This window comes from Pseudorca crassidens, chromosome 7 (genome assembly GCF_039906515.1).
Source record: "Pseudorca crassidens isolate mPseCra1 chromosome 7, mPseCra1.hap1, whole genome shotgun sequence".
NCBI lineage: Eukaryota > Metazoa > Chordata > Mammalia > Artiodactyla > Delphinidae > Pseudorca > Pseudorca crassidens.
This window is the reverse complement of record NC_090302.1, coordinates 7,141,625-7,155,976: the sequence shown is the minus strand read 5'-3', so window position 1 is coordinate 7,155,976 and position 14,352 is coordinate 7,141,625. Positions and strand designations below refer to the sequence as shown.

The following is a 14,352-nucleotide window of genomic DNA, read 5'->3' as shown; positions in this document are numbered from 1 at the left end:
CGAGTCGCGCGGCGAGCCGGCCGTTGGTGCGCATGCTCTCCGGCGCCCCGCACCAACATGTCCAGCGCCTCCGGGTGAGCGCGGCCGCCGCGAGTCGGCCGTTGCTGGGCATGCTCCCTGAGTGCCCCGCACCAATATGGCGGGCGTCCTCGCTGGGGTGACTCTAATTCTCGGTTTTCGGCTCTAGCCGGCCGGTGCTCATTTCTCTTCGGAAAGCTCTGAGCGCGTGGTGGGGCCGGGGAAAGGCAGGGTGGGTGCGGGGGTGAAAGGTGAGAGGGGACTGCAGGCATCCAGGCCGGCTCCTGGCGGCAGGAAGATGGCTGAGGGCCAGCGGCAGTCGCAGGCAGGTAGGGCGGAGGGGCCGCGGTGGAGTGGGGGTCGGGGGCGGTGCCAGGCGTGGGGGCGGGGACGGGGTGGGGTGTGTGGGGTGCGGTGTGTGGGTTGCTCAGCGAGGGGAGGAGGGTCGGGAGGTGGAGGAACTCGAGGGGCAAACGCTCTTGGGCCCCGAGGGAGAAGTGCTGGGGGATCTGGAGGGAGGGTAGGATCCCGGGACTGCAAAAGGGCGATGGGTGGGGCGTAACGCCAGGACTTGGGGAGCCTGAGTTGCCCGAGGGTCGGGCGGGCAGCCCCGTGGCCCGAAGGGGAGGCCTTTTCCACACCTGGGCTGCTCCTGCTAAAGTCAGCTCTTGACCTGGCGCGGAAGCAGGCAGGGATGGCGGCTGCTGTCTTCATTAGACCCTGCACTGGGGCTGGGGGCTGGTGCTCCGTGGGGCCTGCCTCGACCCCTCGGCCCTGACTCCCCCTCATCACCTGCTCTCTTTTCCCCTTGGAGACCGGGCTCCGGAGTTTCAGTGGCTAAGAAGTTATCGAGGGAAACTGCCCTTGGTCCTCTAAACCACTGATTTAAAAACGCTGGTTGTGCAAAGAGACGACTTTCTTTCTGGCATCACCATCTGTAACTTTTATTTACACTGTGCATCTCAAATAACTGGGATGGAGGTGCGAGGGAAAGGATCCTCTTAGACCGGTAACGTGGGGAAATGGAAGGGTGTTTGCTGACCCCTCCCCGTCCCCTCCCTTGAGCCAAGAAGGACTTTTAAAATTCTGTCAAAGGTGCAAATAGGTTGGCTAAACAGCTATTTCAAAACAGCTAATGTTTTGAAACCATTCACTGTTCCTTCTACCTTGTCTCCCCTTTTATGACCTCTGGGAAGGTCTCAGGAGGGAGAAACTTTGAAAATCAAAAGAGGCATCCCCTCCACTCCCTACCCCGCCACAAAAAAACAACAACAACAGCAAAAAAAAAAAAAAAAAAACCCCAAAGAGCTGGGTATGGTCTGTTAAGGCATTTGAAACCTGACATTTATTTTGTTTGGTGCAAAACTTCTGTGCATGTGCCCTTAGGAGTTCTGGTAATGACATCAGGATATATAAGACAACCAGAATTATCAGTGAGATGAATGTGTCTGTGAAGATGGGCGGTGGGAGGTGTGGGGGGAGAACCTGTGCACTGAGACCGAGGAAGGCTCAGGGAGGTTATCTATGGCTGAGAAGATTCCGGTTCCCAGGAGGTGTTCCTTCTTTGAAGTTTGAGACAAGGGATGTTTAGGAGCAGTGGAAAGAACTGCTTAACTCAGACAGTGTAGTGATGAAAACCTTGGATTCTGGAGTTACATAGACCTGGCTCTACCTGGCACGCTGCGGCCTCTGTGAGCCTGTTTTCTTATCTTTCAAAATGGGGCTACTGTAGTTTCCTCACCGAGCTGGTAGCGTGTGTTCCGTCGATGTTGTGGGCAAATCATGGGGCGTGGGGGTAATCAGTAAATCTGGATTGCTGTTATCCTTTTCAAAGATGGTACAGGTTAAACATGTAGACAGGTTCCCAAGTCGTAGGTGATAACATATTATACCCTGTGGGATTTTTTAGGAACACCTCTAAAACTCTGGAGGTTTCCATCTTATACTGAGGGGTTGTAGGGGATCCAGCTGTCCCGTGGCACCTTTGTCAGAGGCGGAATAATCTGAGGCTAGAGAGGCTGTGGGTCTGACCTCACTGATCACAGTCTCGAGTTTGAAGTCTTGTCTTTTTGATTTGGGATTGCATGTTCTGGCGAATTGTGTGTGTGTGTGTGTGTGTGTGTGTGTGTGTGTGTGTGTGTGTGTTTCATCAGTGATTGGTCCCAAAACTTCCAAGTAGCCTTTCCTCTGGGAACAGGGCCCAGCCCTGTGAAGTAACGTGGGGAAGGCTAGTCCCTTTCAGGGAACAGTTCTTGCAAAGTTAGAAAAGGGCTCTGTTCCCAAAGATCATTTGCAAATGGATAATTTGGAATGTAGAACACATTTTCCCATAAAAACAATGCGGTTAGGTTACCAGCCTGACCTACAAAGCTATTAGTTTAGCATCTTACTTGAAGTAGCAATTTATTAATAATATGGTCGTCAGTTGAAGGTTCTGGGAACAGGACTTGCAGAACAGGTGGGAGGAGGAAGAGAGTTTCCGGTCTGGTTTTTGGGGCCCTGGGTTGAATTTGAATTAGGCAGAGGTTTGCCTTGGTCTTATCCCAGATTCTCTGTCTCCTTAGGTCTCCACGTCTCCTGGCACTTTTCCTTTCCTCAGGGTCTCTCGAGGCAGGCTCTAGTCCCCCAAAGGTCATATGTTCTAGAACCTACTTAGTTCTTTGTTCCCTTTTCTCCATGCAGCTGATGTGAGCTAGGTTTTAGGAGGACAGCAATGGAACAGATTTATACTACATTGTGAGTGACTGATAGTCCTTTACACTTCTTGGGGAGTTTTCATTTTCATTTATTTACTTTTTTTTAATAAATTTATTTTTTAAAATTTTTATTTATTTTTGGCTATGTTGGGTCTTCGTTGCTGCGCACGGGCTTTCTCTAGTTGCGGCGAGCGGGGGCTACTCTTTGTTGTGGTGCATGGGCTTCTCGTTGCGGTGGCTTCTCTTTGTTGTGGAGCACGGACTCTAGGCACGTGGGCTCCGTAGTTGTGGCTCACGGGCGCTAGAGCCCAGGCTCAGTAGTTGTGGCACATGGGCTTAGTTGCTCCGTGGCATGTGGGATCTTCCCGGACCAGGGCTTGAACCCGTGTCCCCCGCACTGGCAGGCAGATCCTTAACCCCAGCGCTACCAGGGAAGCCCTATTTATTTTTTTAAAAATTATTTTTATTTCTTGAGAGTTTTCATTTTTAAAGGAAGGGGCTTACTAATCTGACAAATCCCCAGTGGTAGATTCAGGGCCACACCTCCCGACCTGTAACCTGTGGGACTAGGTGTATTTTGGAACTCAGAGTTTTTCAGATTTCAGAAAGCAGTGTCCCATAATCAAACAAAAAGATTTATGCAGCAAAACATAAATTTCAGCTAAATGGGATACACAAACTACCCTGTGTTTTCCTTTCCCCTCAGCTTGTGAAAATACAGAAACTCTATTTAAAATAGTTTATTTCTGACCACAGAAGTACTACAATGTCAGTTTTTAATAGTAATATGCAGGGCTTCCCTGGTGGTGCAGTGGTTGAGAGTCCACCTGCCGATGCAGGGGACACGGGTTTGAGCCCCGGTCCGGGAAGATCCCACATGCCGCGGAGCGGCTGGGCCCGTGAGCCATGGCCGCTGAGCCTGCGCGTCTCGAGCCTGTGCTCCGCAATGGGAGAGGCGGCAGTAGTGAGGGGCCCGCGTACCGCAAAAAAAAAAAAAAAAAAAAAAAAGTAAGATGTAGCTTAGAAAGTGGAAGTCCTTTATAAATCCTACCTCCTAGAGATGACAGCTATTAACTTTGGTGTTTAATCCTTTAGATTTTTCCAATGCATAAGCTAATAGGTATATGTGTTATTTATATTAGTATGTAAATTTTTCGTTTACAAAAGTAAGATTATATTGTATATAATATACTGCAGTTTTGTTTATTCATTTATTAGTATTTAGGCTGTTTTTCTCATGTCAGTAATTTAGATTTTGTTCTTTTCAAAAACTAGGAAGATTTCCGTCATACGGGCGCATCATTATTAATCCATCCCCTTCTTGATTGATATTTGGGTTGTTTCTAATTTTTTTCGATGCAGTAAGCACTTTTATGTACATCTTTGTCTATTTCTGCGGACACATCTGTAGGGTTGATTCCTCCTGTCGGCTCAGTGGGTGTAGTGTGCAGTTTTTACTTCAAAAGACAGTGCTGAGTTGCCCCCTCAGCAGATTCTACCATGTCAGACTCCCACCAACAGTGCAGGAGAGTTCCCGTTTCCCCTTCCCCAATCAGTGCCAGATGTTTTTAATCTGCCAACCTGATTTAGAAAAGCAGTCTCATCTAATTTACATCTCTTTGCTTATTCGGGATGTTGGTAATTTTTTTCAAATGTTTCTTGGCCTTTTTTTTTTTTTCCCCTTCTTCTTCTTTGAGTTGCCCGTTTATGTCTAAAAGGTCAACTTGGCTTTTATTCTTCTAACCTTTCTGCCTGCTTGGGAAGCAGGAGGAGAGGGCATGGCAGATCCACTGGACGTATCAGTTGTTGAGGGGGTTGCCAGGATTGCCCAGCTCCTGGCAGAGTGCGGAAAGGCAGGAAGCCAGTGGGTTTGGCTTAACAAGCCAGTACTTTATCCTGGGAGTACGTGTCTGCTTTATGCTAGGGCTTGCGCGGTGGAGTCTTGGTTTAAAAGTGTGTGTGTGTGTGTGTGTGTGTGTGGTGTGGTGTGTGTGTGTGTGGTGTGTGTGTGTGTGGTGTGTGTGTGTGTGTGGTGTGGTGTGTGTGTGTGTGTGGTGTGTGTGGGGGTGTGTGTGTGGGGGTGTGTGTGGTGTGTGTGTGTGGTGTGTGTGTGTGTGGTGTGTGTGTGTGGGGTGTGTGGTGTGGTGTGTGTGTGTGTGGTGTGTGTGGTGTGGGGGGTGTGTGTGGTGTGTGTGTGTGGTGTGTGTGTGTGGTGTGTGTGTGGTGTGTGTGTGTGGGGTGTGTGTGGGGGGGGTGTGTGGTGTGGTGTGTGTGGTGTGGGGTGTGTGTGTGGTGTGTGTGTGGGGTGTGTGTGTGTGGGGTGTGTGTGTGGTGTGTGTGTGTGTGTGTGTGTGTGTGTGTGTGTGTGTGTTGGGAGGGAAGGATTCTATTTATCTGATTGCTTTTTCATTTTCTTTGTCAAGATTCTTCGGAGGATATCCCTCCAGCCACTCAGAACTTCATCATTCCAAAAAAAGAGATCCACACTGTTCCAGACATGGGCAAATGGAAGCGTTCTCAGGTACCAATGGTGTCTGCACTGTAGGGTCAGAACTGGATGAGAAACTTGGGCTTCTTCAAAGACAGTGGTTTTCTAGGCCTGAGTGGGGCTGTGAGCTCCTGACCCTTCTTGCTTTTGGAGCCAGAGCTGTTTAGAAGCTATGGAAAGAGGTGACAGGGGAGCTGGCTGTCTCTTCCCCCTCAGGGGCAGGACTCAGGATGCTTTAGTGGGAAGGTCTCTGGGGGCTGGGGTGAGGCTGACCATGGAGAGTTCTGCTGCAGATTCTTGTAAGCCATCGCCCCTTGGGGGTTACTGTATTGGCTCAACATCCTACATGACGGAGTGGGTCACCCTGATGCTTGGTTGCAAGTAATAGCAAGTCTGGGAGCCAGTGTATCACAGGGAGAGGAGGTTACCACATGGAAACCTAGGGCAGGGGGGCGGCTGAGTCTAAAACGCCAGGGAGCTGGGATCCCAGTTTTCTGTGCTTCTCAGTCTTCATGGTGGGCAGAAGACAACAGCTTGTACCTTCCCAGCTTCTGGTACAGGCTGTGGAAAGACTGGGACTAAAAAAGAAAGCCAATTTCAAGTTCTCAGGGAAGGCCTTGCGTCCAGCTCCATCCAGTTGCCCACACCTGGCCTGGGCAGCTGGAGTGGGGAGTGTCCCCTGTGTAGAAGGGTGGCCCAGGGTCCTGGCGAGCTCGGCAGGTTCTCTGTGAGGAGTCTGCTGTGCTTACACTGAGCCCGAGCCCTCGCCGCCTTGTTGGGGCCGGGGTCGTGCTAGCCTGTCTGGCTCCTCTTTCACAAGCCTGCCCTTTAAGTATCTGGAGATGGATATCGTGTCTTTTCTGAGTTGTTTTCTCCCCCAAGTCTTCACCGGGATAAACGCCTTAGTTCTTCAGCTGCTCAAAGGATGTGGTTCGAGTCCTTTCATCGTCTTGGTTGCTCTGCCTCAGGGCTTCTCAAGCTCAGCACTGTTGACACTTGGGGCAGATAATCATTTGCTGTAGGGGGCTGTCCTGTGCACTGTAGCATGTGTAGTAACAGCCCTGGCCGCTACCCACTCAGTGCCAGTAGCAGCCTTCCTCCCAGTTATCACAACCAAGAATGTCTCCAGACATGTTGGAAGTCTCCTGGGAGCCGTCTCGCCCAGGTTGAGAGCCACCACTTTTCTCTTCCCCGAACCTGCAGGATTGTCTGAATCCAAACGTGGCTTTAGTTCCTTGCTTTCCCCTAGATGTTTTCCAAAGAACATTGGGTGTTTATGATGCTCCAGTTACTGTAGCTGATTTAACCCTCACAAAAACCCTGGGACTCTGAGGTCATCTCCATTTTGAAATTGAGAAAACTGAGGCCAGGAGGTGAAGACATTTAGACATCTAGCAAGGCACGGTTAGTGGTCGAGATGAGAGTCCAAAGAGTTATGTCTCCAGCTTGCCTGGCTCTGGAGCCCCATGGGTTGAGCTGCTGTGCTCTAGGCTGTAGGTGGGCAGCCTAATCTGGCCCTCTGCCTGGTTTTTTTTTAAATTTCTTTTTATTTTGGCTGCACTGGGTCTTAGTTGCGGCATGCATGAGAGATCTAGTTCACCCTCAACGAAGACCAGGGATCGAACCCGCGTCCCCTGCATTGCAAGGCAGATTCTTAACCACTGGACCGCCAGGGAAGTCTCCCCACCCCCACCCCCGCCCCCCGACATCCTTAAGTGTTGGTTAAAGAGGAAACAAGAAAGTGAGAGGCAAAAGGGATGCAGAAGAAACAAGGCCACACAGAAGTTGCTTTGCTGCCAGGAGCTGCCTCTACAGGGGCCTGCACCTCAGTGCTTTCTTAGGCCCTGTGCTGGCTGTAACCTGCAGCCCCGTGGGGAAGAGGTTGCCCAGTTGGAAGCTGGGGATGGGTGTGCTGGGAGACCTGGCCATGGGCAGAAAGCAGCGTCATCTCCTGGGAGCAGGGCATCTGCAGCGCAGGTACACAGCCTGGCCTGCCTGCTGGGGGAAACCTCTGGAAAGTTACCAGGGGATGGACCCTTGGTGGTATAGTATAACGGTGGCATACTCGCCGCTCTACTTTGGAGTTTGGCTGGCTGGATCCTAGCTGCACGTCTAATGACACCTTGGTCTTAGGAGTCACTTCCCCTGAAGCCTTGGTTTCCTCATCTGTAAAATGGGGACAATGATAGTGTCTACCTTGTGGGGTTGTTGTATAAAGAAACTGCTGGCAGCCATGGTGAGTGCACAGTAGACTCTGGTTGGAGGTCCAGGTGTCACTGTGGTCATTGGCCTGCCAGTGGTTTTGGATGGAGGATCAGGGTTGGGTGCTTGGCGTTATCTTTCTGCTGCTCCTGCTGTCGGGGTGGGAGCCGGGGGCAGCTTGGAGCTCTTTGGTAACTGGGTGGAGCTGGAGGCTGGCAAGGGTGTAGAGGGTGGGGCTCTGACACCCTTCTCCACGTCCCGCCCCCACTCTGTTTGGCAGGCGTACGCTGACTACATCGGATTCATCCTCACCCTCAACGAAGGTGTGAAGGGGAAGAAGCTGAGCTTCGAGTACAGAGTCTCCGAGGTAGGCAAAGGCAGGAGCCTGCCGGGCCGGGTCTTTCCAAAAATAGCTGTCAGGAGCCCACAGTGGGCCCAGCGCAGAAACTAAGGTCGCCCAGACATGCGTGCCGCTGACACTTTAGTCTCTGCAGAAACTAAGGCCGCCCAGACACGCGTGCCGCTGACACTTTAGTGTCTGCATTGCTAATTAAAAAAAAAAATCTGTGAATAGATGTGTATTTATAAAATTGAGATCAAGGTATATAAGCTGTTTTATAGCCTGCATTTTTGTTTTGTTTCGTTTTGTTGTTCTTTTGTTTGGGGCCACACCGTGTGGCTTGTGGGATCTTAGTTCCCCGACCAGGGACTGAACCTGGGCCCCAGTATTGGAAGCGTGGAGTCCTAACCACTGGACCGCCAGGGAATTCCCTAGCCTGCATTTTTGTCAACTGGTGTCTGTATGTAACTTTTTAAATTAAAAATGATCACAAAAGAGGTAAATATGCTCACTGAAGGCATTACTGTTAGAGGGGACTTCCCTGGCGGTCCAGTGGTTGGGACTTCACCTGCTAGTGCAGGGAGTGTGGGTTCAGTCCCTGGTCGGGGAGCTCAGATCCCACATGCCTCGCGGCCAAAAATCCAAAACATAAAACGAAACAATATTGTGACAAATACAATAAAGACTTTAAAAAAAAAAAAAGGTCCACATCAAAAAAATCTTAAAAAAAAAAAGAGATTACTGCTAGAAACGTGTATAACACGAACAAAAACGCTGGCCACGCCCTGTATTCCTCCCCGTGACGGGCTCCCAAGGGCAGCCTGCTGCTCACAGCGAGGGGACTGTCGCCCAGACCTGCCCCGGGGGCTCCTCTGCCCCCTGAGCCATGCCCTCGCTGGTTTAAACAGTCCCCCGCTTAGACTTTGAGGTTATTTCCCTAAACATTGCTGCTCTGAACACCCTCGCACATAGACCTGTGGGCGTTCTTTCCTAAGGATTCATTCCGAGAGGTGGAAATGCTGAGTTGCAGGGCGTACACTGCTTGGTGCTCTTTGGCTGTGTTTCAAAGACCGGCTTGTTTGTAGAGGGAGGGTGAGAGCTGTGGGGAGGCTGATAGGCACGGGCAAGCTCTCGGCCCTTGCTGGATGCCATCCCAGCCCCGGTGCCAGGCCTCCAGCGGCCTCCTGTGTGCCTGTCCCAGGCAGCCCAGAGCCCCCTTGAGCTTTATCTTATCTCAGACCCCAGGCCCGAGCAGCCTCTCAGTGCCTTGTCCACCCAGCTCTCTAGCCGTAGCTTCGGTCTGTCGGGTAAGGCCTGGCCCTGCCCTGGCCCAGTCCGTCCACCTTTGGCAAGGCTGGCATAGCCCTCATGCCCCTGGACCCTAGCTGGCTGCTGGGAGGCCGAGGTCCTGTTCTGTCACTGTGGGGAGCCAGGCCTGTGCTGAGGATTGACAGCCGTCTCTTGGGAGCGGGCCCCCCAGTGACCTCTTGGGTTCCTCTTGGGCCTGCTCAGTGCTCTGGGGCTTTGGCTGTGGGCGCAGACGGCGGGGGGTGGGGTGGGGGGTGAGAGGGCCTCTCCTTGAGCCTGTGATAAGGAACGCTGAGCTGTGCTCAGTGGGCTGGGGAATGTGGGGGAAGCCTAATTAAAGGGCAGTGTTGTAATTACCGCAGCAGATCCTGAGCTGCCAAAGCCCTCGCAGGTCCCTTCGTTACCCCTGAGGCTTTGATGTCCATACCACCCAGGCGGTGTCTCAGCTCAGGAGCCATTCTTTTGGCAGGATTGCACCTGGTTAAGTGCTTGGGTTCTGCAGTCTGGCTGATCAGGTTTTGATAACCTCTCACTTCTGAGCTGCGTGGCCTTGTCGCCTCTGACGCTCCGTCTCCTCATGGGAAGAGCCACAGACCTCCTCATGGCCCCTGGGGAGATCCCGTGTGTAGGTTTCTTTTTTTTAGCACAGAGCCTGGCACATACTAGATGGCATTGTCATTATTAGCTATTGTTATCGTTAGCTGGTTTTCAGTTTTAATTTCTAGTAACACTGATGCTGTTGCACTTGGGGCTCCTGAGCTGGGTTCATTCTCACTCAGAGGACAGGGGTGGCCCGTGTGGTCTCCAGAGGTCTCCCGGCTTCTGCCTGTGGCTGGCAGTGGCGGCAGAAGGCACCGCACACAGCACGCGGCCTCCCTTCCTGCCAGGCCAGCTGCTGTGGCTCCCCTGACGCTTCTCCTGCCTCTCAAGGCAGGGGGAGGCGGCTGCGGCTGTGGGGGGTGGGGGAGAGGGCGGAGTGGCCTGGGGGCGGCTTGCAGACCACCCGCAGCAAGGGGAATGTATGAGATCATCTGGACCCATGTTTAGAATGCGCTCCTTCCTTCTGAAATTATGTCTGTCCTGTTCTTTGGGGGTTAAAATGTTTTATTTTTGTAAAATAAAGGTGATAGTAGATAGGAAGCTTATGTTTTGTTGTTGTTCTGTTTGATTTTTTAAAATGAGGGCAGAATTTAAATTTGGCAAGTAAGATTTTGGAGAAAATTTTACTGGTCCATGAAATCTGAAAAGGAAGCTTTGGTCCAAGGAGGAGGAGGGTGGCTCAAATTATTCTTCATGCTTCCTAGGGGCTTCAGCCCGCAGCTCCTCCCCTCCAACCCTCTCCCCGCAACAAGCCAAACAACAGAGGCAGCCCCTGCCTTCAAAAACCCTCTCCAGAAAGAGGAGCTATAGGAGACTTTTAATTATTCATTGGCCCAGCTGAGCTAGCAGCTGGGGCCTGGCCCCCGCTGGCTTCAAGCACCTTCTTTATATCCCCTTCAGTGCCTCACCGAGAAGACAGTTCTCTGGGGAATCTGTTCTGGTGCTTCTGGGGCCAGGATTACTGCACCATCCCTTATAAGTCCCAGCTGCTGCATGGGGTTAGGTTTGCTCTGTCCTTATCAGCTCTTCCTGGCGACCTGGTTCTTCACAAAGCCAGGCTCTGGCAGTGCGTTTGGTCACATTTCAGCAACGCAGCTCTTTGTCACGCTGGCCCTTGGCCACAGCCAGGTATAAAGGGAACTTTCTCCTCTTACAGATAATTTTCCTCTTCTCCCAGGCCCCAAGCATAGGGAAAGGGGAGGTGAGGGAGGACAGCATCAGGGCCACTGTCACGTTGCTATTTGTGTGGACGGCACGGACTGCAGTGTGGTTTGTGCCTCCCGGTGCGGGGGGCACGGGCTACCACGTACCCCGTTAGCTCAAGGCCGCCTTTTCCCTCCCCACAAATACACACTCAGCTCTCAGGACCACTTCTCTGCAGAGTCTCAGCAGTGGCAGACCTGACCGTGCCTCGCCCTCTGTGCCTTTGCCCCTTTTCCCATGGGCACCTCTTGCTAGTTCCTACCCCGCCAGGAGCGCCTGGAGGTGTCTCCTTATACCATTTGTACCCGGCAGACACAGGCGAGATCTGCTTCTGGGCAAGGCCCCTCCTCCCGGCCCACCTGTCCCCTGTGTCGTGTGCTCCCCGAGCCTTTCGTTACCTTTGTCCTGGCCCATTTCTGCGAGCTACCTCTGGAAGGGGCACTTCTGGAGCTGCCCTCACAGACCTTTGTTTTAGATAGATAGCATCACCTGATGTCCTCGATGAGTAACATTTGGTGTGCTAACGCTGCCTGGCCTGTCACACTGATTCCACTCCTTAGTCCCTGCCCTCTGTAGGAAAGATAGAGGTGAGAGATGAGAGATGGGTCTCAGACACTGCTGGCCGTACAAAGCGTTACCCACGTTCGCACCTCTGACCCAGCATTTCTGCAAAGGGTATTTTTCATGGCGTGAACAATTGGAAGTAACCCAAACATTTAACAGTGAGGGATTTGGTAAGTAAATCACAGTACGTTGGTACAGTGAACTATTATTCACTTGTTAGAGGCTTTTGCGAAATTATGTTTCCATGTTGCTGTGGAACAAGGGTCATGAGGAAACTGATCAGGCTATGAAGCAGCGTGTGCCCTGTGACGCCTGTTTTAGAGTCTGTGTGTGGATGTATACCATCACCCTGTGCCAGGCACTGTGCTAGCATGCTTCATGGGTTGTCACTTAGTCCTTGTGACGGCCCTTGGAGTTATTTTCCATCATGCCCATTTTTGAGATGAGGAAACAGGCTCAGAGAGTTAAAGTCACTTGGTCAAGGTCTTGCGGCAACGAAATGGTGTTTTAGCTGTGATTTGAAGGCAGGTCAAGCTGCCTTCAAAATTCTCACCATGATAAGCCATGGAAAACACTATTAAAAAGATGCAGGAGAAGAGTACGTTAAAATGTTAATACAGGTTCCCCCATTATCTGAAAGTAGAGCGTTTCTACGAAACCTTTTGAAAACCAAAGTAGTGTAAAGTGAAAACCCTCTTGATTTCTTTCTGTTAGCAAAAACAGCTACTAATGTAGGTCTTCCGTAAAAGTAAAGCGGCGAAAAGTGAACTTTCGAAAAGCGGGGTACACCTATGGTGTTGATTTCTGGGTGGCAGGATCATTGGTCATTTTTGTTTTCTTCCTTTTTACATATCTGTTTTCAGTGCTGAGCAGGTATTGTGTACTAAACGGAAGACACCAATGAAACGTAGCAAAGCAGGTCAGGGCTGCAGCTTGTGCTTGTGCGGCAGCTCCCCCGGATGAGATGTGGCTAGAGAAACCGGGTGCAGAAGCCACGCTGGTCCTTCAGCCTAGTGCTGGGTCCTTTCTGTAAGGCTCACCGTGTTCACCTGTCCCCTCCTTCATATTCAGGGTGGTTGGGAAGACGGGGGGACAGCAGGGAGATGCCAGTGGTGCCAGGCCTTGCTGTCACTGTCCAGCAGCAGTTGGGACTTCTTCCCTCTGTGGCTCTAGCCTGGGGACACTAGTCATCGTGGCTTGGCCCCCTCTCCTTGCCTCCACAGGCCATTGAGAAACTGGTCGCTCTTCTTAACACGCTGGACAGGTGGATTGACGAGACTCCTCCAGTGGACCAGCCCTCTCGATTTGGGAACAAGGCCTACAGGACCTGGTATGCCAAACTGGACGAGGTGAGGCTGCTGCAGGACAGGCTTGGGGGCTGGGCTGGGGAGAAAGCTGGCGGATATCAGAATCGCTGGGAACTCGGGAAGGGACCGCAACTTCCAGTGGTCCCTCGGCGTCTGTGGGGGATTGGTTCCGGGACCCCCTGCGGATGCTCAAGTCCCTTGTATAAAATGGCGAGGTTCGGTCAGCCCTCTGTATCCATGGGTTCTCCATCTGTGGATACAAAGGGCCGACTGTACTGTTATGTTAGAGGGGAGCTGTGGTGTTATGCACACGGCAAGCTGCCTTTTGGTAAGAAAGAGGGGAAACAAAAAAGGTATGTTTGTACTGCTCAGTTTGCACTGGAAGGATATGTAAGAGGCAAATAAGGCTGTGGTTTCTTTTTTTGAGGATGGGGGGAGGGGGTGGATGGGAAAGGGTGACGTAAGACTTCTCAATGCATCCCTTTTATAATGTATTTATTTTTGAGTCATGCAAAGGTAATACCTGTTAGAAGCAAACAAAAAATAAACATGAAGGATAGCCACCCCTGGGAGTCCAGATTCTCACCAGGTCTCCGGGAGATTCTCATGCCAGGGGATTTTTGGGTTTTTTTGTTTCTTTGTTTTTTGGCCACGCCATGTGGCATATGGGATTTTAGTCCCCCCAACAGGGATTGAACCCTGCGCCCCCGGCATTGGAAGCGCAGAGTCTTAACCACTGGATCACCAGGGAGGTCCCTCATGCCAGGTGTTTATAGACTGAACTTAGAGAAACTTGCATCCTAGTTTCTTTGGCCTAGTGTTTTCACATGGAACAGAGGGGAGTCCCGAGGACCCAGCAAAACACTGTCCTTGCGTAAGAGTGGCCTGGGGCTGCTTCTGGTCTCTAAGATGGCACATGGGCGTATTTTTTTTTATTAAGTTATAACTTAAAGAAAGCTGACAAACCATAGCTGTCGGTCATGTACAGCTTGATCGATCTTTTTTTTTTATAAATTTATTTTTGGCTGCACTGGGTCTTCATTGCTGTGCGCCTGCCCTCCCTAGTTGTGGCAAGCGGGGGTTGCTCAGCAGCTGTGGCGCAGGGGCCTAGCCGCTCCGCAGCATGTGGGATCCTCCCGGGCCAGGGCCCGAACCCACATCCCCCGCATTGGCAGGCAGAGTCTCAACCACTGGGCCACCAGGGAAGTCCCCTTGATAGATCTTAACATGTTTTTACCCTTGCATCCGTCCATGTCAAGCCACGGAAAATTCCAGCACTTCAGCAGGGCCTTTGTGCCCCTTTCTAGTTGATATCCCCCAGACTCTTCTGACAGCTGCCTATAGATCGATCTTGCCTGTGTTTGAACTTCATGTAAATGTCTGGCTTCTTTTGCTCAACATTGCGTGACTCCCCTGTGCTGTGCGGAGCAGTGGGTCTTCTTCATTGCTACGCAGCACTCCAGGGTAAGGCCATAGCACAAGTTATCCATTCTGCCGTTGACGGACGGTTCAGTTGTGGGTTGTTTCCACGTTTTGGCTGCTATAAATAATGCTGCCGTGAACGTCCTTGCATATGTCTCTGGTGGACGTCGGGCACAAACTCCCTCGCTGGGAGTATGAAGAAAG

General features: G+C 51.6%; 1 protein-coding gene across 2 annotated transcripts in view; it reads left to right on the top strand.

The window, feature by feature from the left end:
• Positions 1-22: 22 nt before the first annotated feature.
• The window catches only part of PTPA (protein phosphatase 2 phosphatase activator), a 40,347-nt gene continuing 26,017 nt past the window's right edge, over positions 23-14,352 (top strand). The window contains exons 1-4 of one of the 2 annotated variants that reach the window (XM_067743018.1): positions 23-347; positions 5,138-5,235; positions 7,685-7,771; positions 12,643-12,768. In XM_067743018.1, coding sequence (XP_067599119.1) covers positions 317-347; positions 5,138-5,235; positions 7,685-7,771; positions 12,643-12,768 — 342 coding nt within the window. In that variant the 5' untranslated portion in view covers positions 23-316. The remainder of the gene's footprint in view (positions 348-5,137; positions 5,236-7,684; positions 7,772-12,642; positions 12,769-14,352) is intronic. The other variant, XM_067743019.1, reaches the window with a different exon arrangement.